This window comes from Centroberyx affinis, unplaced genomic scaffold (assembly GCF_046629955.1).
Source record: "Centroberyx affinis isolate AG114_WGS23_722 - 3 ecotype Tasmania unplaced genomic scaffold, CSIRO-AGI_Caff_v1 ptg000643l_1, whole genome shotgun sequence".
Classification (NCBI taxonomy): Eukaryota; Metazoa; Chordata; class Actinopteri; order Beryciformes; family Berycidae; genus Centroberyx; species Centroberyx affinis.
The window spans coordinates 24,459-45,054 of record NW_027279269.1 but is presented as its reverse complement, the minus strand read 5'-3'; the positions used below and the strand labels follow the sequence as shown (position 1 = coordinate 45,054).

Here is a 20,596-nt window from a genome sequence, read left to right as displayed (position 1 = left end):
GTGACTCTCGTTAGTATCGTAAATGATGGTTTTTTATATATTTTTTCCTTCTCTTTTCTTCTTTTTAAACGCTCCTTTATGGCTTGTTCAGGAACCGGGATACCAGACACAGGTGAGAATTAGTGATTAACACTCCCTTTTCATATGTGTGCACACACTTTAGTCACACACACACACACAGCACAAAGAAAATGCAAAAAGTAATGGGCATGTTGTGAACGGCCTCACAGCACCTCTTCCTTGTTTTGTTTGATGCCAACAAAATCTCCATATACTCTGGGCGAGGTCAGATCTATCAAATCCTCATTTTAATTTCACTAGATGATGACATTAAATTTGCAAATTGGAAACCGGCCAAAATGACAAGGATTGCATGTTTTAGAGGATTACTAGAGGTCGGTTTGGAGGATGCTGCGCTTCATTCACTTCCTGAGCTGGACTAAACGGCGGCGGCCTGGCATGGCCCTGGCACCGTCCCTGGCACCGAGCCTTGATGGTAGTGTGAGCTCTGCACACCATGTAAGACAGAAGATTAGACAGATGTGATAGGCTGTGTGTGTGTGCATGTTTGTATGAATGTGTGTGCCTGTGTGTGTGTGTGTGCCACTATCAGGGGTTATATCGAGCCGTGTGTGTGTGAGAGAGACGGAAAGAGAGAGAGAGTGAGGGCTTATCCGATTTGAAAAGAGAGGATTTGTCAAGATGCCATATCTCTAGCATGCCAGAGTTTCACACCATGCAACAAGGATAACCTGGCAGGGTGTTTACGCGTGTATGTTTGAGCGTGTGGATATGTCCATATGTGTAAAAATGCACTGTAAATGTGCCTATATTGTACATGTCCATTCTATAATAAGTTTCTACTGTATACTCTAAGCCTATGAGCTGAATTCTTCCCGAGGCACTTTGGATACACCTTCCCCATCCTATCACTCTTTCCCTTAGTTGCACTTCCTCCTTTTCCACACAGCAGCTTTTTACTCTTAGCAGCATGTTAGTGTTTCTCCTTTATTCTATACTATTGTTCTCCCAAGTCAAATACATTAATTATTCATCTTTATTCAGCTTTCAAAGCTTTTCACTCCACTTTCTTCCCAGCAAAGTGCCTATCAGCCAACAGGGCTTCAAAACAAGGCGCTCTCCGAGGGGAGACAATATGGGGTGTACTCACCGTAAAAACCATTGTCTATTCTTTCACTTCAAGAGTTTCAGCGAGGAGTAAAGCAAATAGGAGAGGAAGTCCTCTGCAATATTATCTGAGAGTGCAGATGGTGGATTCAGAGAGACAGTCAGGAACAGCTAGATCACTATGTCTATCAGCTCTGATCACTGCTTCGTTATGTGGGGAGGGAACAAGAGATGCTGGAGTGGGACTGTTTGTGTTGCGGTTGTTATTGTTTATTTGCGTTCCGCTGGATAGATGCGTTCTGAGCTGTGAGCATCTAATTGAGATGAAGACAGGTGAAGCGATTCGTAATCAGTTACTGTGCACCGTGCAGCGCTTTTGGTAGTTGTGAGAGCCCCAACAAATATGATATGCTGGCAGCACGAAGCAGCAGCATACTTTGGAACTCAGTGAATAACTCTCTTAGGATCAAATATAAATTATGCATGTGCAGTTCAGTGCAGAGTTCTGTAAACAGTTATGCACTTAATGGACTAGATGACTGACAGCAGCCTGGCGTTTGTCGTAGTGTTTTTTTTTTTTTTTTTCTCTGGGTTGTGAGAAGGTTCACGATGTCATGGGGGGGGGAGGGGGGGGATGAGGGGCAGAAGAGTCTCAAGAGCACACAACAACCTTCCAGAGCAAAAAAAATTATAGGAGCCTGTTTAGACGCCTGCAAAAGAAAATACTGATAAATTCAGAAAGCATGTGCCACAAAAAAAAAACATTAGAACATTAGAAATAAGTTGCTTGACATTGTAATTCCCCTTGCATGACATTGGATTGCCCAGAAAAAGCACCTAGATGGGGGGTCTTAGAGTTTAATTGGAAAGAAACCTCTGACCAGACCCAGCTGACATCAGATTTAATGCTCAACAGTAATTGCTAGGATTTTGGTCAGTTAAAATGTTCAAAGTGCTATATTTAAATCCTCTCACACATAATGCCAAGCACATTGGTTGAAGCCTAAATAATGGCTGTTACAATATCAAAGGTTTGAAGTAATTAATGGAATGTAGACTATAGCAAGTCATGTGTATGCAATGACAGTCTGTCCATAGTAATGCCAATTAGCACTCTTCCACAAGGTGTGCAGCTCACACTCAATATAGGCTGAATGAAGCCAAATGTGTCGTGCTATCTCAGGCCAGGGAGTTACATCAAAATCGTGACAAAAATCACGTTTTCATAAAAATAACTGTGATACATGAATTATACAGGCTTTACGTCTACACAACATTTTTGTACTCCTTTCTGAATACACTTCTTGTCATTTTGGCCAATGTTCCACACATGTTTCTTATAAGCCAACCAGCAAAAAACACAATGAACAATAGGTATGTCCTGGAGGCTGGTTTGGCTAAGGCGTGTACCATGTAATCATGATGTCCTGGGTTTGATTCTGGCCTGGCACCTTTGTTGCATGTCATCTTTCAGTTTTCTCTCCATTGTTAACAATCAAACAAAGCAAAAATGACGAAAAAGAGAGCATGAAATTCAATCAAATTTGTGATTTTAGGTTATATACGTAGTTGTGTCTTGCTCAGGATTCCCATATACCTATTGTGACGTTACTATTCTTCATTGCAAAGCAGCAAGACAGAAGTACCCTAATGAAATTAACAGCCAGTGTTATTTGAGTGTAATTAAATTTGTTAATAGAAGTACATAGTAGGTTTTGGCATGTCCATAACTTCGAAAAGATGTAATAAGGTTGTGTGAAACTCGCTAAGTATTTATTTTCTTCCCCCTATTGCACATATTCAGCACTATATGTACATATTTTTGAAAACCTTTTTTTTTTTTCAAAATAATTTTACAAATCAAAACCTGTGCAAGATTTTCTCGTGATATTGTTTTATATCAGTGTATTATATTATATTTTTCATTAGATTTGGATTTAATTTTAACAGTTTATCTGGCAAACATACAGGAGGTGGACAAAATAACAGAAACACCTAACAATATACATCAAGTATCCAATAAGGAGCAGGCAAAGGCGGGACCAGAATTATAGAACATAAGGGGCTCAGGGGCAGTGACATTAAGGTGTCCTCCCCAGGGTAACATTTTTTCTTTTCAGTTGCTAAATACATAAATGTGGTACAATTTCAGAGACTACATCACCTAAAGATTTTCCTGAGGAGAGCATAAAAATGAAATGACTGAAAAAGTCGTGCTGTTTTAAGTGGGATCAAAGGTGCTCTCGGGGATAGTGATCTTTGGAGATTACTGCTGATACAATGGCTTAATTGGACTGACTACAATTGACTGGTAATTATCTAGGTTATGCCACTGGTCACTAGTTATCAGTAATGAACTAGAATTAAAACAACTGTGAACAATAGTGTGGTTCCCTTTCTGCATAATACAGACATGAATGATAATGTTAGGCCACAGAGTAAGATGAAAATGTTCTTGGTAGAAAGCATATAGACCTGCTTTTGATTGAATCTAGAAGTATAGTCACATTATAAGCAAGTAACACCAATGTGAATTTGAGCTTGAGTACATGACATCAATTGAGTTCATGACATGTTCATCCAAAAATAATGAATGGATGGATGGAAAACCCAGAAGGGATTTTGTATCAAGGTGATTGTTTGGTGAAAGAAACAGTATCTGCAGTTATTTTACACAAATATTTGTCATGATTCAAGATCCTGCCACATTTAATGATATTGCAGTTGTTGTGATCAATTCACCTGCAATTCAGGCACCAACTGTTTGTTGGTACTCTGTTAGTTTCCTCATGCTGCTATGAAAGCTCACATATAAAAGTGGTGATTGTCAGACCACTTATAAAGCCAACACATACTGCTTGCCATTGAAATTGATATGGGTCACCTTTGTAATTTTGATTTAGTTACTTCAAAATGAAATATATACTCTAACAAAAATAACAGCATCACAATATTGCATGTTCCTGGAGATTAGTAACATAAAGCTAAGATATTCTTACAGTATATCCTGTGTTGCTGTGATACTTTACTTTCTACCTTTCCTTCCCCTATAGAGCTTTACTGTCTGTTAACCTTGTATTCCCTCTCCCAGTACCAGTCCAGCTCACAAGTACTACCTGGCCATGGACCCGATGGGGGAGGTCCTTTACGTGTCTGACACCAGCAGCCGCAGGGTGTACCGGGTCAGGAACCTCATGCAGCCAAAAGACCCGGCCCGTAACCTGGAGGTGGTGGCCGGGACCGGGGAACAGTGTCTACCTTTCGACCAGAGCCACTGCGGAGAAGGAGGGAAGGCCACTGAGGCTGCACTCAACAACCCCCGAGGTAGGAGAGGCTGGAGACACGATATACATGAAGAAACTCACTCTTACAATCAGTGTAGGCTACAGCTACATGCTGTCTCTGCCAAGCATTTGCCAAGCACAACGCATGTATTAACTATCCTGGACTACTTTTATCATCCCTCCAGACTAATGTATACAACATTTGCTTGGACTGTTTTGTGATCTGTTTTGTGATCCATACATACACTCAGGCACAGCTAGGCACACACACGTAGGCACACCGGTGTAGAACTAAGGCCACTATACCAATACCAATATTTTTGTATTTAAGCTGATATTCAATATCCTTCTTTTTTTCCATTTTCATGCCAAAGAATTACAAGTAGTCTGTGTTTCAATCATAATTTATTCCTTGGCAGGGTGCAAAAGCTTCTGAAACAGTATTTAGAACATGATCGGGACACTAAAACTCTCCATTGAATCGCAGACTAATGAAATTCATTCAGATGGGTTAGCAGCTCTTTAAGGCAGGGTGACCCACACCACCTACTGAATGGCTCTGGGACACATTACTGCCTTTAAATGAAGAATTCATTTCCAAAAAAAATCCCATTATTGATCAATTAAATGTATAAATGAAATGTGCAAAGAGAATTATATTCTATGATACTATAATTAGAATATATTTAATAAAAGGCCTGATATGTTGACAAACCGTTATACTGGTCTAACCCTGTGTAGGACCTTTGCCTACAGAACATTCTGAGTTCAGGTGCTGGAAACGTTCCTCATACAGGGATCCTGGTCCATGCTGACTCAATAGCATCACACAGTTCCTGCAGATTTTTAAGCAGAACTCTCATGCTGCCAACATCCCATAGGTTCTCTATTGGGGTGAGATCTGGGGACTCTGCAGACCGCAGGCCACTGGAGTAAACTAAAGCCACTCTCGTAATCCTGAAACCATCTTGAGCCGATGTGTGCTTTGGGCATTACCCTGCTGGACCTGTCCGTTTGAAAAAGGGCAGACTGTAAGATTGGGTGATATCAGTTTTTTTCATATCATGATATTGTGTCCACATTTTACCAGGTGATACAATTTTATCACTATTGACACTGTGAGATTAATGTCATTGGGATTCAAGTGGTCGTTTTTATATCACTGCGGATGTTACATTTCTGCTAATTCATCTCCTGCCTGTAGGTGGTAACTTCACTGTGGTACATAGTAAAGGAAAACTAAAAGGAAAACTGCTGGCATCTTGCCCTTGTTCAAGCACATTCTTTCATTGCAGACTGACCCTTATCTTACATTGTGAATTTGCATGTGCCAGTTATTAATTATTGGACAACAGGCATAATGAATGAATGTTCTATTATGGCTAACAAAAGACAATTACAACTCCCTTGTGATTCAAAGAGTTTTATTTTGAATGTTCTTCAAAGCAATAAGCGGGCCTAACATCAGCCTGTGCTTCATAAAATTCATCAAGTCCAACTCTTCATTATTAGACACTTATTTATTTATTATTTATACACCAAAGAGGCAATGGATGTTAAAACTAAATTACATGAATTTACCCGCAAATAACACAGCTTCATAGCCTAACTCTTTTGATTCAATTCACAGTGAGAACTGGAATAGTTTTTTAAAAAATCAATACAGTTTTTAGTGCATCTAGTCATTAAAATAAGCTTGGATAAAACATCACTAAGATCACCCAAAAATAAGGCATCAGAATTTGCTCTCTTAAAATGTGATGGAAATAGGGTTGGCTGTGAGTCTAAACCTGCCCAAATATAAAGTAGTCCTCATATTCAAACAAACAAAAAACAAACAAATAAAGGACAGTCTAATGTAGGCCACTATACCTTGAGGTTTCTGGCCCAAAATGAGCATGTTGACTTTGTCCAGCTTAAGCTGTGTGGAAATTGGGTCAGTACATTCCCCGCCGTGCTGATTGCCCACCCAGAGACGGCACCTTTTACACAAGTATTTTTGACTCTTGACATCAATGGAAAATGCTCTACATTTGATCATTGTATTTTTACCCTTCGCTAAAAGGTTCTTTATGCAAAGCTTGCATATAACTTCATACAAATCAGCTGGCTTTCCGCTATCATCTGTCTTTAACCCGAAGCACTAACAAACAGGTGGAGTAGCAACTCTCTTTGGCACTAGCCATCGTTTTAATTTCCCTCAAATTCCCCTCAGAGTGGCTGTTCACCTGAGCTTTATAATAATCTGCACTTACACCCTCTTCATACTGAGTGATGCATTACAGTTTTGGCTACACAGCAATACTAAAGATACTAAAACGTCACACAAAAGAGAATATAGAGCAGATTTTATAAGCGTAACTGGAAAAGCACCATAACCTCTCGAGACGGAGAAAGGAGAACCAGAATCTTATCGGAACAAAGGTCTTTTAAGAATTAGCGATTTAGAAGTTAATGTTAATTACGTTAATAGTAATCATATTAGCTTTAGTAGGCTTACATAGGTTTAATGAATTATGAATTATTCTGAAACATTTGTGGTAAATGAACCCATCATTTACTCACTATTCATAATTGCAAAATAGATAAATATGTCATCAATCTTCTTATTTAAGAATTAGGATGAGGCTATCTGCACATATCGGCCTAACTATAGCATATTATCCAGAGAGAAGCGGTAGCACGTTAAATTATAATGAATTAAAAGCACTAGCGTCTTATGTTGCTGACTTATGCATCAGAGTTTGCATGGCAAGGAATATAATGTATTATGATACCTTGTCTCTATGGTTCATTTTAGATGATCAGGCTACCAGACATTTCACTTTACCCAACACATGCAGTGACAACTTCTGTTGCATAGATTTTAGCATATTTTGAGTACTTATAATACCTTAGTTCAAACGAGTCTGTCTGCACAGACAGACCCGTCACCCTATGCTGCACAGCATAGGGTGACGAATGGGCCTCATATTGAAACTCAGTATATATTATTATATATTATTATTATGTATATTATAATACACTGTTATCTTTGTCATACAGTCTCTGATGGAAAACTAGTCAAGAACATAGGGACATAATGCAAGTTACATCTATACTGTCTCATGACTGCAGTTATAATGTGTCAGTAAGCATTATTTGGTCTTATAAGGATGGTCACAACACATTATGAGTGTGCTGTAATCCATTATGCGTGTCATTATAATATGCTATTAGCTATGGTAGTTGAAAGTTACCAGCAAATCTTGTTATCTGAGCTTACATTCTGTAATTCATTATCTTTTTATGTAGGTTTGGTCTACCTTAAGAAATTATTATAGCTGAATAGGATTAATATAATTAACATGACTATTTTGGGCTGGTTACAATGTAATTCCTCAATTCTGTGTGTTTGTGCATCACTTGATTGAAACATGTTACTTACGCCTTAAGCTCATAGACATGGAATGCAAAAAAAAAATATTACAGATAGATATGACATATGAGTTTTTAGGTAGTTTTAATGTTGACTGAATATTAACTTATTAAAAAACAAATAGGTTAATATGGAATGTCATTTTACTGAATCTCAATCCCTGTATAAGTATGAATTTTCCTTTGTTATGCTTTGATTACAAAAGATGTAATCATTTAAACTCTCTCTGCTCTCCTATAAAATTAGGAAAATATCACTTATGTCCCTTTCAAATATCTCAAATATTTAGGTAGGCTGTGGCATTCAAATGGTACTTAACTGTTCCTAAGGAGCCTAATGTGATCCAAGAAAACATTCCCCCCTCCATCACATCACCACCACCAGTCTGGACCGTTGAGACCAGCTACAGTAGGATGGATGCACGCTGTTTATGCCAAATCTGAGCCTGCCATCAGAAATTGGGATTGAACCAAGCAATGTTTTTCCACTCTTCGGTCCAGTTTTCGTGATCATCAGTGTTGGGGAAAGTTACTTTGGGGAAAGTTACTTTTAAAGGTAATTAATTTATTCCACATTACTTACCTTAAATAGTAACTAGTTATATTACATTACAAATTATTCTTTATTAAAAGTAACTTGGCTTGTGCTGCCAAGCATGTTGTTGATCATTGTTTTACAATGCAATTCAAGACTATTGCTCTATTTGTAAAACAATAAGCCAATCTCATTTATAACAAGCATATTTATTTTGCGTCTTAATTAGCAGGATGTTGTCTGAACAAGATGATGAAGCATTTTCACTTTTTTCCTAAGCACAATGAAGCAATATGTAAGAACAATAAGAATGCGGACGTGTTAAATTACTAGTTCTAACCAAAGATCATGGCACTGTCTTCTGCTGCTGTAGCCCATCTGCTTCAAGGTTTGATGAGTTGTTTATTCTGAGATGCCCTTTCTGCACGTCACTGTTGTACTGAGCTGTTATTTTGTTACTTGTCTGCTATCGTCTGTTAGCTTGAACACATCTTACCATTCTCCTCTGACCCCTCTCATCAATGAGGCGTTGTCACACATAGGACTGCTGCTGACTGGACGTTTTTTTGTTTGTTGCACTATTCTCAGTAAATTCTAGACAATTTAGTACATACAAATTCAAGGAGGGCGGCCGTTTCTGAGATGCTGGAACCAACACATCTGGCACCAATAATAATACCATGTTCAAAGTCTTTCCCATTCTGACGTTCAGTTGAACAGTAGGTGAACCTCTCAACCCTGTCAGCATGCTTTATACTTGTGCTTTATATTTATATACTGCTGTGTATGGCTTTATTTATACATGAATCGCTGTCTGGAGAAATGACCTGTTTTTGCGTAAATGGGGAGGTATACATAATTAAGTGTGGTATTTCTGTACATTGTCTGCATATGAATTGGTACATCTCTCTCACCTTTTCTGTACATATGCTACCTGCATCCACAAATATGTCTGATTATGATATTGATGATGACAATAGACATCAATACACATTTGCCTTACACAGTCACTTTTCTGAGCATATGGTGCCTCCATCTTGAGTTTTTAATAAGGTAGCCATCTAGAAATGCACATATCCAAATCTGTACATTCTGTACATGTTATCTACATCTGTCTCAGTATTTTTTTACACTGCACATGTGCACACCAAGACACTGTATGTATGGCCCTCTTTATCCCTGTTGATGTGGATATGAGCATATTTATCTTGTACAGTATATATAGTATGCTGCAATCTCACATATTGTTTTTCTTCAGATTCTCATTTTCCAATATTTATTCCATATTATTAATATTTTCATAATTGTATGTTTATTTCATGCTGCACATATTATTATAGTTAATATTTTTCATTCGTTTTTTTTCTTTGTCTCAGTAAGTTCTACTGCTACTACTGCTGCTATTTTACATCTTATCTTATCGTAAGAAACAACAGAAAAACTAAGTAACTGTGTACACTAACAGGTAACATCTGGATTGAGCTTGAGGAGGTTGCATTGGTACAAGGAAGAAAAAAATATGCATTCTGTCAACTTCCCTCACAAATCACACCCACGCACCTGGCCACCTCTTAGTCCCCAGTTCGCACTAGAGATTTATCCACAGGCCTGTCACTCAAGCTACACCCACGGCCCTCCATGGCCTCTCCTGTCAGTCATACTCAGCTAGCGTGCAGCAATCTGAAGTTGGAGGCAGAGAGCCGGTAGGAATCGATATAGAGAATAGTAGACAAATGTACTGTAGAGGTGTCTCCATTCTTCAAATGTCAGCGCTAGTAAATACAAACTAGTTCCAAATTTGATAGCAGAACTTTATTTCCCCTAACTTCCAAAGTTCCCACAGGATATTCACTCCATCAATAGAAGAAGAAGAGGGTGAAGATGAAGATGGAGGAGAAGAAGAATGCTTTATGGATGTTGTCCATCCTTGCCACAATTTGAAAGATGGTCTGAAGGCTATTATTCTCCCTATGTGCGCCCTTCATACCTTAGAACATGCTGTATCTCAGCCTTCATACACTAATTGAATATTCTGTCCCTAGACTCCTCCTGTTCACCCAGGGTCAGGTATTTTATACTCTCTGACTCACTGCACTTCACAGGCTCTTCTGTGGCCATTGTGCTCCAACTAACCAGCTCTTATAAAGGCTCTGGAGATTTCTGCCTAGAGCACCCTGTTCCCTGTCATCCATCTGCCACAGCCGTTCCCCTCCTCCTTCCCCTACCCTCTTACCAATGGTAATGAGTGGTAGACTTCACAGAGAAGTATCTGTCAGTTTCTTTTTTGAAGCTGTGGCTGTGTGATTCTCTGCCATTGATCTTGTCTCTGTCCTCTGGTGAGCTGCTCGCTCCAAATTAGAGCCTTTCCTCTTTTTCTCTCCTCCCTCTATCTATTTTCAATCCCTCCTCCTCTCTCACCGATGAACCATCTTTGTGCTCTGGCCTTGATATAGCTGCTGTAGGCCTGCTGCGTCGCATAATATTGTTACAACATGGTAAACAGTTGTTGAATAGTAATCCATAATTTTAATTCAACCAACATTGTTGCAGTGTTGTTGAGCACACTGCTGTTGCCCAAGTCTATAGTCTCTCCATAGCGTAAGCTGCAGGGATTATCTCGTGTCCTTCAAACACTCACTTGTGAATACAAGATCTGGGGCATTGTTTAGAGTTGGCTCCACATACGCTTCCACAGTCAATTAGCTCAGTAAATAAAAGGCCTTGCTCCATTTAGGATGGATCCCATGTCTGACATGAAAGAGGCGTTAGTCCCACGGGACCTAACAGCCTTGGCTTGTATCTCTGGACTCCCTCCTGTTCACAACATGAAGGGGTACTTTATTGCAGAGAAACTGTCTAATTTTGCAAATAACCGTGTGTGTGTGTTTGTGTGTGTGTTGGTGTGTGTGTGTGTGTGTGTGTGTGCGTGGGTATGCAGGGATGCGCGAATGCATGTGTGTGTGTTTGGACAGAGGCTGAGTTCAGAGAGTGATTCCAGTGATTGAGTTTGGTTGTTCGTGTTTGCCATGTGCAGGTCTTATCTATTATTTGTTGACTAGTTCCAGACAGCAAAGCTGACATCCACAGAGTAGTGTGTGTGTGTGTGTGTGTGTGTATGTGTGTGTATGTACTGTATGTGTTCATGTTATTGTGAGTGCTTGCAGTGCCAGTCTCTTACTCTGACCCACAGGGGGCAGACTAATGCCCTTATCAGAAGCTGACATGCTGCCACCACATATCTCCCTCTTGCCCTGTCTGCCTCCCTCTCCCTTTCTCCCCTTTTCCCTCTCTATTCTGCTCTGTGTCTCTGTGTCTGCCTCTTTCCCTCTGTCTCTCTCTCTCTCTCTCTCTCACACAGACAGACGCACAACACGTTTGTCCTCGTCTCGCTCAGCCCCACAGCTGCGAGGCATGCCATCAGAGTTGAGATAGCGGGGCCGGGGTGCCGAATGAAGCGGTGGGGTTTAAACTGGTCATGGTTATTAGCATGTTGAGCAGCCAGGGAGCTAAACAGACACAGCCAGGGGTAAATATGCTTCACAAGGCACATCGCTGGTCTGCCACCAAACTCAGACCAGGAAAGCCAGGCCACATGCTGTACACTATCTGTCTTGGCTGGTGGTTGACACATAAGCAGCTTAGGCGAATGAATATCTTCACTCAGTGGGCACCGCTCACATTCATACCGATGGCTGAGAACATGGCAATGTACATAGGAGCGCTTCCTGGTTTGTTTCATCAATGTGAATCAAGTATTCAGTGCTATCAACACCCCTACGCTCGAGCCATTAACTCTGCAAACATTGGTTCCCAACTCCTACTCCAGCAGCAGAGTCATATGAGTGGTAGTGTCCTCAAAGGATCCTTACCAGCACAGCCCTAATCATAGCTGCCTGCATTTCACATTTCCTGAATCTGCTGCTTTCCAAACTGTATTTGCTGGCTGCAGTGGTGAAGTTATAAGATCTCCTAGGGCTGTGTAGCCTCTATGCCAGCTGCTCTGTGGTATAACTTTGGAATGAATATGCCATTGTTATTCTACCTCTGGCTCCCATAGCATTTAGTGCAGAGTTATTGTTGCTTCTCACAAAATAGAGAAAGAGAGAGGGAGAGGGGGAGCGGATTAAATTGATAGAGAGAAAAAGAGAGAGCTCGGAAAGGGGGAGAAAAAGAGAGTGCAAGGGAAAGTGAGCGCAGCAGAGAATGAAAATAATAGAGAGAAAAATAGAGAACAGAAGGAAAGAGAAAGAAAGGGAGAGAGAGTGAATGAAATGGATAAAGAGAAAGAACAGAAAGAGAGAGAGAGAGAAAATTCAGTGTTTTGTATCTAAATCCTGCGGCGTGCAGCAGTCCCTTACCTCATCTGCATATTAAACTGGCCCTGTGGCTGCCTTCTCTCTCAGAGGGTCAACTATCATTGTTGCTGTTGGTTTAAATAGAGCCCTACTTCGCAAAACAAGGGCATCTGATACTGTCACACTGTGTTTTTAGCTCCAAGACTTGGTTTGTGTGTGTGAGTGCGTGCATATGTGTGCACATTTTAAAGCAGCCCGCTTGTGTGTTTCATTTCACATTGACTGAGCTTTTGTCTTTGCCCCTGGACATTCCTGCATTAATGATACACACATGAATTAATCACGCAGCAAGGCAAACAGCAGCATACTCTATGATAATGCAAAATAGAGAGAAGATACCATGAGGTCATGCTATTTCTACCGCAGCTTATTTTCTCACTGCAGCATCCATGGTAATTAGAGGAGCGGCAATAGTTCGTGCAACAGACATGGATCAGTGAGCTGCCACAATAAGAAGTTTTTCCAGAGACTTGTGTTTCTTCCAGATGCTAAGAAAAGTTGAGCCTGATTTGCTAAAGCAACCGTGTGGTCATGTAGCTGAAACTTTATTGTTTAACAGATGTTGACAGATCAAGAAGTTGATCTTGGTCCAATCCTCAGCCAGTGACACAGCCTGTTCAGAGTGAGCTGCTAACCACCATAGGACAGAGAAGGACACACAGGTAATCTCCGGGTAGCAAACAATCTTCAGCCCACTGCCAAGATTTGCAAAGGACCAAAGAACATAAAGTCAAAGGGCTTACTAAGGGCCAATTTACACTGACAAAAAATGAGGCCCTACCTGTAAGTGAATGCCTGCTATTCACATCCTGTATTGGTTAGAGCGCTATGCAGACTGACAGCTACCTTGTTTGTAGTCGGAGTGTGTAGGGGCGCTTCAGAGAGATTACTGAAACTCACTGTGTGTGTAATGAAGCCCTGAGTCAATAAGAGATGCAGGCTCAAGGCCAAAGGCTCAGCGTGTGCATCTAAGGTGCTATGTTTGTGTGAGTGAGCATGCTTGTGCCTGTTTGTTTGTGATTGACAGAATTATCCCTGCATAATGCGGTGGCCCGTTTCTAGGCTCCCGGACCTACTCTGCCTCTCCCGGTGAAGGGGCAGAGAGTTTGTTATGGGTGCCTTGTTAAAGGTATGTCAGGTTGACAACGTCAGCGTGATCATGGGGGATGTGACATGCGTGTCCCTTTAACTGGGTGAGATGGCCGCTGCTGGCAGCTGGCCTGTCAACCTCCACTGGGAGCCTGGCAAGCTGACAGGGGGAGTGGAGCTTTGCCACTGTGGAGGAATAAATTGCATTTACTCCAGGTGAATCTCCAATACACACTCGCACACACGTACACACGCAGATGGAGGCATTTGTCTCGGTGGGGGGTGAGAGGGTCTGAGGAGGGGAGAGATAGTGAACTCACACACACTGCAGGTCTTTTCTACTTTGATTTTTTTAAACACACTGACAGAAAGATGAATAAGGAGAGTGATGGTGGCAGCCACAGTTTGGCTTGGCAGTTAAGTTGAACCTGCCCCTGTGTGTGTGTGTGTGTGTGTGTGTGTGTGTGTGTGTGTGTGTGTGTGTTTGTGTGTGTGTGTATGTGCCCGTGTGTGTTAGGGACAGGAGACAGAGCCAGTAAATGTTTGCACCTGGGTACCATTATCACCTGCAGCTCTCAGAGAAGAGAAAGCAAAAACAAAGGCGGAGCGTCCAGTGGCCAGGGCTCCATCCAACCCGCACTGCAGCGCTGAAGCACTCATGCTCTTTTGGAAAATGGGGAAGTGGAATCTCAAATGGCTCTGGGTAATGGCAAAGCCAACTATCCATGACAAAGATGGTCCATGCTAGTGTAGATGCCTCTGGCTCGTAGAGTGAGATGTCTTTGTATGTTAGAAGTATTTTGTTTGGGATGAAACTGCACATACAGATCTACAATGATAGTTTGGTGAATCCTCACCACCTTTTCAGTAGTGAAAACAATTATTTGTTTCCTACCCTCTGATCCCATTTCCTCCACCATTGCAGAGCCTTACCGGCTTGTTGTGATGGTGTGTTGGGTAAAGAGCCTCTATTGATAGGCCTCCTTGTGTTTGTTTGATGTTCTAAACAGTGAGACATAATCTGCAGACGCTCCACACTGATCCAAACCCCTCAGCCTTTCATAGAGCTTTCTAGTCCAAAGCATTTCAATTGCCTTTATAATTGAGTTTGTCTGCTTCCTCTCTGATTGCTTTGGATCTCTCTTTTGGTATCAAACAAGGCAATTACCGCCAAGCCGCATATTTTCACAAAAACTGTTTATTCGCCGAGAAATTAGCATATAACTATTGCAAATTCTTCCACCAATTCTTCACATTTTCGCAATGTCTTGCCTCGCCATACATGTGTAGTTGGGAACCACCAGCTCTAAAAAAAAAAAAAAAAAAAGGCAGCTATCAATAATTAATTAATGCGGGTTAATATGTTAACAAACTTATATGGTTGATAATTAGATGAGCCACAGTGTCTGATTCAGACTTAATTACTAAGCCAGTGTCTGTTCAGTGGGGCTTTAATGAATAATTAATTACTCAAAGCATGAATTATTTCTGCTTACCAAAGATCTACCACAAATACAGTCCCATTCTCATTTATGATTCTATCTCGTATTGATTGATAGTAAACGTGGTTTTATTGGGGAATTAGTAGCCAGTGGAAGCCACACTTGTAGTACAGTACTGTTTAATATTTACATCACTGGTTATGATTGATTGCAGTGTTAAAAATTCATATGATGTGACTACAAGCTACTCCATCAAGGGGTATCATAGCTGATTTCTTCAATTATTATAACACACTTTCTTTCACACACGTACACACACACACACATACACGCATACACACACGTATACACACACAAAATTAGCATGGTGCACAGTGCCATCTCACATTGCAGAGACTGAGTGAACAGGTTTATTCTCCCTCTTTTAGTACACTTCGCCAACCTCAGTGTCTTTGCTAGAGTTGTGTGATGTGTGTGTGTACGTGTGTGTTTCTGCCTATGGTTTCAGCATGTATGTGTGTGTGTGGGAGTGTGAGTGCGAGTTTCTCATCTGTAGACGCTCTGATTTATCCGCTCTGTATTTGCATACGCGCACAGTGTGATTAACTGCCATGCCTTATCTTTTCGCTTAGCTATGACGCCACACACATGCACGCACCCACAGAAACCCACACACCACCGCACATGCACACACACACACACACACACACACACACACACACACACACACTGTCTCACACACACACACTCACACATTCACATACAAACAGCATCCTGCATGCTCAAGGAGAAATGATGAAAGGGAACAGTAAGCCATACAGCCAGTCTAAAGAGTCTTTGAAACAGTGTGGTTCTGTGTGTGAGTGAGTTTCAATTACTATTGGACTGTAGCTGTTAGTGTACCCTCCAGGCTGTCTCTAGCTAGTCTGGTCGAGTTCATTTACTGCCCAAGTCCCACACTGGGGCCAGTTGTGCAGGTGAAACTGTCCATCTGTCTACATTCACTTGTCAGTCACACACAGTTACTTTGTACAGAACCGCCATGGGCCATAATCAACTACAGCTAGCATCATTTAGATGCTGTAATAATATGTCAGTCCATATCATTAACACCCACCGAGCCTGGGGATATGGCAGGGCAGATTGACTGACTTACTCTGCAGGCTCCTGGCAATCCAGTGTGTGTGTGTGTGTGTGTGTGTGTGTGTGTGTGTGTGTGTGTGTGTGTGTGTGTGTGTGTGTGTGTGTGTGTGTGTGTGTGTGTGTGTGTGTGTGTGTGTGTGTGTGTGTGTGTGTGTGTGTGCGCGTGCGTGTGTGTGTGTGCATGCGTGTGTGTGTGTGTGTGTGTGTGTTTATATGAAAGTTTTCAGATATAAATGGAACTCCCATACATACATAAATTGTGCTTTCTCCCATTCGCCTCCAGAAACAAGCACTTTGAATAGGTTTCATTCACAGACTGTGTATTTATTTTGCAATATGTGTTCTGTTTTACAGGATCACAGACAATGTCATGTGTTTGTTTTCTATGCATTTCTACAGTTCCATCTGCCTTCATACATAGAGACCAATGTTTTATTTCTGTTTGGCACCTTGGTTGTTGACATTTGAAAGGTGAAAGCAGAAGGGAAACTGTTGTACAATGCTGAGGTTAGACTTCCTGTACTCCCAGGGTTCAGGTGTTAGTAAACGCAGTCAATATACACCCCCACACATGTGCACGTGCACACACACATACACACACCACATCCTGATGCCACTGTATGTCTGTATGCTCTCACTGCTAAATAAGACACATGATCCACAACTATTTTTTGTCTTTCACTACGTCTTCTCATCTCTCATCTTATACCTCACACCTCTCTTCACCTATCTCTGTCTCCCTGCGTTGAGAATCCCTGGTGGCTGTGCTTCCCTTCAAATAGCTGTAATCAACACTGATGCACTAGAAGACCCCTCTCCAAGGCATTAATCAGATTGTATTGTATTGCAATGCCACAGGGGGCCATTATAACTGATATTCTTTTGACAAGGACAGAGAACAAAGAGATTCTTTGATTGAGAGTGATTGGCCTGTAATGGTTAATTGAAGCAATTCCTCATCATGTCGCTTTGTCTCATCACCACCTCTCTCTCCCTTCCCACCTCTTTGACTCTGTCTGTCTTTTTTCTCTTTGGCTGCATTTTCTCCTTGCGTCTGAGCTGCATGTGAATGGCAGCACTGTATTATCACTCTCCTTCGCTCCTCCGCTCCCCTCCCTCTATTTTCCAAGGTCAACGCGACTCAGTCTAATTCACTTTTCTTTGATGATAAAATCCAGTCCCAACTTTAGCCAAATGTCCGTCTCCCCATGGAGTTGAGATTTATCTCAATTATCTCTCCACCGGTCTGTCTGCCAGCTTCTAAACATGAGTATCAGAGCGCCAGGTCCACCCAGGGAGAAACGGTAAATCTTTTGATGTCTTGTGAATATCCATCGGCTGTACAGAGGGGCTGTAAATTCCCTTAACGCAGCATACAGCTTTACCCACTTCAGCAGGAAATCCAGCCCCTGACAAGGAGAATGTGGGCTAATCTGCAGCCTTTTCAATAACCATAGCAAAATACTCTTAAACAACACATAAACAGGCCTAAATCCTTTTGCCAATGCCAAGCGATAATAGCAATGGTTTTCGATTGTTGCGCTCGTGCGAGGATGAATGAAGTCAGCCCAGTCCTGTATTTATGCTTGATGATAGATTGGCAGCTATTTAGAAGCTGCTTGTGTGAACGTAAGATATGCAGATCCCGGCCGTACGCGCCACTGAGGGTGACAGAAAGCGCAGACAAAGGCAAGAAAGAATAGAGGGAATTTAGGATGGAAGTCAATGGAACTAGCGGAGACGCGAAGAAAGACAGAGCGATATCCGGGGACACAGTGAGAGAACAGAAGTCAGTATTGGAAAGAGAGTCCTGGCTGCCTCTTCATGTCCTTGTGCAGGATTTATGAGCGCTAAGATCAGGGACAGGGTTAGGGTAGAAGGGCAGAAGTGCGAAGAGAAGGAATGCGAGAGGGAAAGTGAGAGGGATGTAGGAAGGGTTGGATCTGAGGAGGGTGTTACAGCGGGGAGAACGTGGTTAGCGGGGAACTTCAGACATTAGCAGGCTCAGACTGTGCTGTGGGATGAGACGTCCCTCATGCATAATACTAGGTGACAGGAGGAGAAATGGCAAGGCAAGAGAGAAAGAAAGAAAAAAATGGACAGAACAGAGAAAAACAGAGCTCAGACATTATTGAAGGGTCAAAGGTCTCTGATTTGATTAGCACTTGTGAGATGCAGGGCAGAGACAGGGGTGAGAGAGAGAGGCAGAGTGCAAAAACAAAAGAGAAAGACAACAGGAGGGGGAAAAAAACACGAGGGGGAAGAGAGAGCGCAGCAGCGAAGAGGAGGAAAGGAGAGAGGGAGCAAAAGGAGAGCATAAGAAGATCGAGTTAGGGAGGATGGAGCGAGAGTGAAAGCTGGAAGAGGGATAGGAAGGGGGGGATGAGGCTGTGTGGGTGGTGTAATCTGTCTGTGTCAGAGGGATGATGAAGGGGCCAAGAGGGAGAGCTCTGCAGTTCACCTTCTGGCCTCTGGAGGAAACACACTGACCCTGGCCCTCCCCCTCCCCACCTCCCCTCTCCACCTCCTCTCTACCTGCACGATTTATGACTCACGGGGTCGGTCCAGGGTTGCCGGGCTGGAGGACATTTGCGAATCTAGTGGTGGTGAGAGTGCAATGTGTTCGCATATGTGTGTGTGTTTGTGTGTGTGCGTGCGTGAATGAAATCCCATGTGTGTAGAGACAGCGACAGTATGTCTAGGAGGATGAGACCTTAGTGCTGCCTGGGGAAAAAGGCGATAGCGGTTGCTAGCCTAGGCTCAGAAAGTAAGCGCAGTCACGTCCCTACATAAGCCAGTGTGACAGGACTGTGAAGGGAGAAAGACAGGCAGAACAGAAAAAAAAATGGAGGTAGACCGGGGCGAGACGACTGAATGAGAGAGGAGTACCTGGGGCTATACTGGCTACTGATGATAAACCATAAAGGATATGTATTTTTAAATGGCACAGCAGTGAGCCACGTGAATCGTGGATGGCAGGTAAGAATAGTGAAGAATGGGCTATTGTTGCGGATGCTAAATGAAAGCAATCGAGGAGAATGGGAGGCATGCTGTATGAGAGGTGAGGGTTGAGGCTCCTGACTATTATTGCTGAGAGGTTGAGTCAGACGGCTATTCTCTGTATGGAGATGAGGCGGGGATGAAGGTCGTCCCTCATCTATAACAGATGATTCATAGTCCGCCCTGACCTTTTATACCTGGGCCACGAGGCTTACCTCTCCCTCTTTGTTCGCTGCCTACTGCAGTGCCCCACCACAAGGAGAGTTCAAGTATATACTGTACTGTACATTGCAACACACACAGATATGTGTACGCATAAACACACGCGGGCATGCACACTCTCTCTCTCACACACACACACACACAAGCATACGTGCACATGTACTGTACTGCATAAATTCAGGCAAACATACACACACACAGATGCACATACAGATGCTCGCTCACACTTTTTGCAGATAGCTCCTTATGTAGAGTAGTCAGAGATAGATGAGGCATTCTATACACGCGCTCGCAAATATATACTCATTCATGCATGCACATTTATAATGCATACACACATGTGCGAGCATCAAATGTCAGAAGTTCACTGCGGCACCCTGCTCACATCTAATGTGACAAATAACTTCTTCCTCCAGTTGCATTGTTCTAATCCCTTTAGTGGGCTCTAGAATGGAAATATAATTACATTTCTGTGGTGCAGCGCCTTTGATAAGACAGTCGCTCGCTGAGCTGAATGTCTAACTGAGTTGGATGCCTCTCCGAAGCCCTCTTCTCTCCCTCCGCTTTATTCCTCTCCCTCGCTCACTTCTCTGCATCTCCTCTGGTCTCTTTCTCCTACTTTCTCTTATGTGCTTTCTCTTCTCTTCTCCTCTCTTCTCTTCTCTTCTCTTCTCTTCTCTTCTGTCTTGCTCTCGCACCCCCACTCCCTCTTCCATCTCAAATTCTCATTGTATCTCTCTCTCCCACCCAGGTATTGCAGTGGATAAAAGAGGTGTTGTCTACTTCGTTGATGGCACCACCATTCAGAAGATTAATGAGAGGGGTGTGCTCTCCACTGTGATTGGCTCAAACGGCCTGATGTCGACGCAGCCACTAAGCTGTGATTCGCGCATGGACATCAGCCAGGTAAGTTGGGGAGTTGTCTAAATTAAATTAAACTCTATTACGTGTGTTCAGCGTTGACTAATGAGAGACTAATTA

At 42.3% G+C, this 20,596-nt stretch overlaps 1 protein-coding gene across 1 annotated transcript in view; it reads left to right on the top strand.

Annotated features, from left to right (window-relative positions):
• LOC139643695 (teneurin-1-like) overlaps positions 1-20,596 on the top strand; it is a 45,636-nt gene that overhangs the window by 7,398 nt on the left and 17,642 nt on the right. The window contains exons 5-7 of the mRNA XM_071518918.1: positions 92-112; positions 4,220-4,452; positions 20,367-20,521. Coding sequence (XP_071375019.1) covers positions 92-112; positions 4,220-4,452; positions 20,367-20,521 — 409 coding nt within the window. The remainder of the gene's footprint in view (positions 1-91; positions 113-4,219; positions 4,453-20,366; positions 20,522-20,596) is intronic.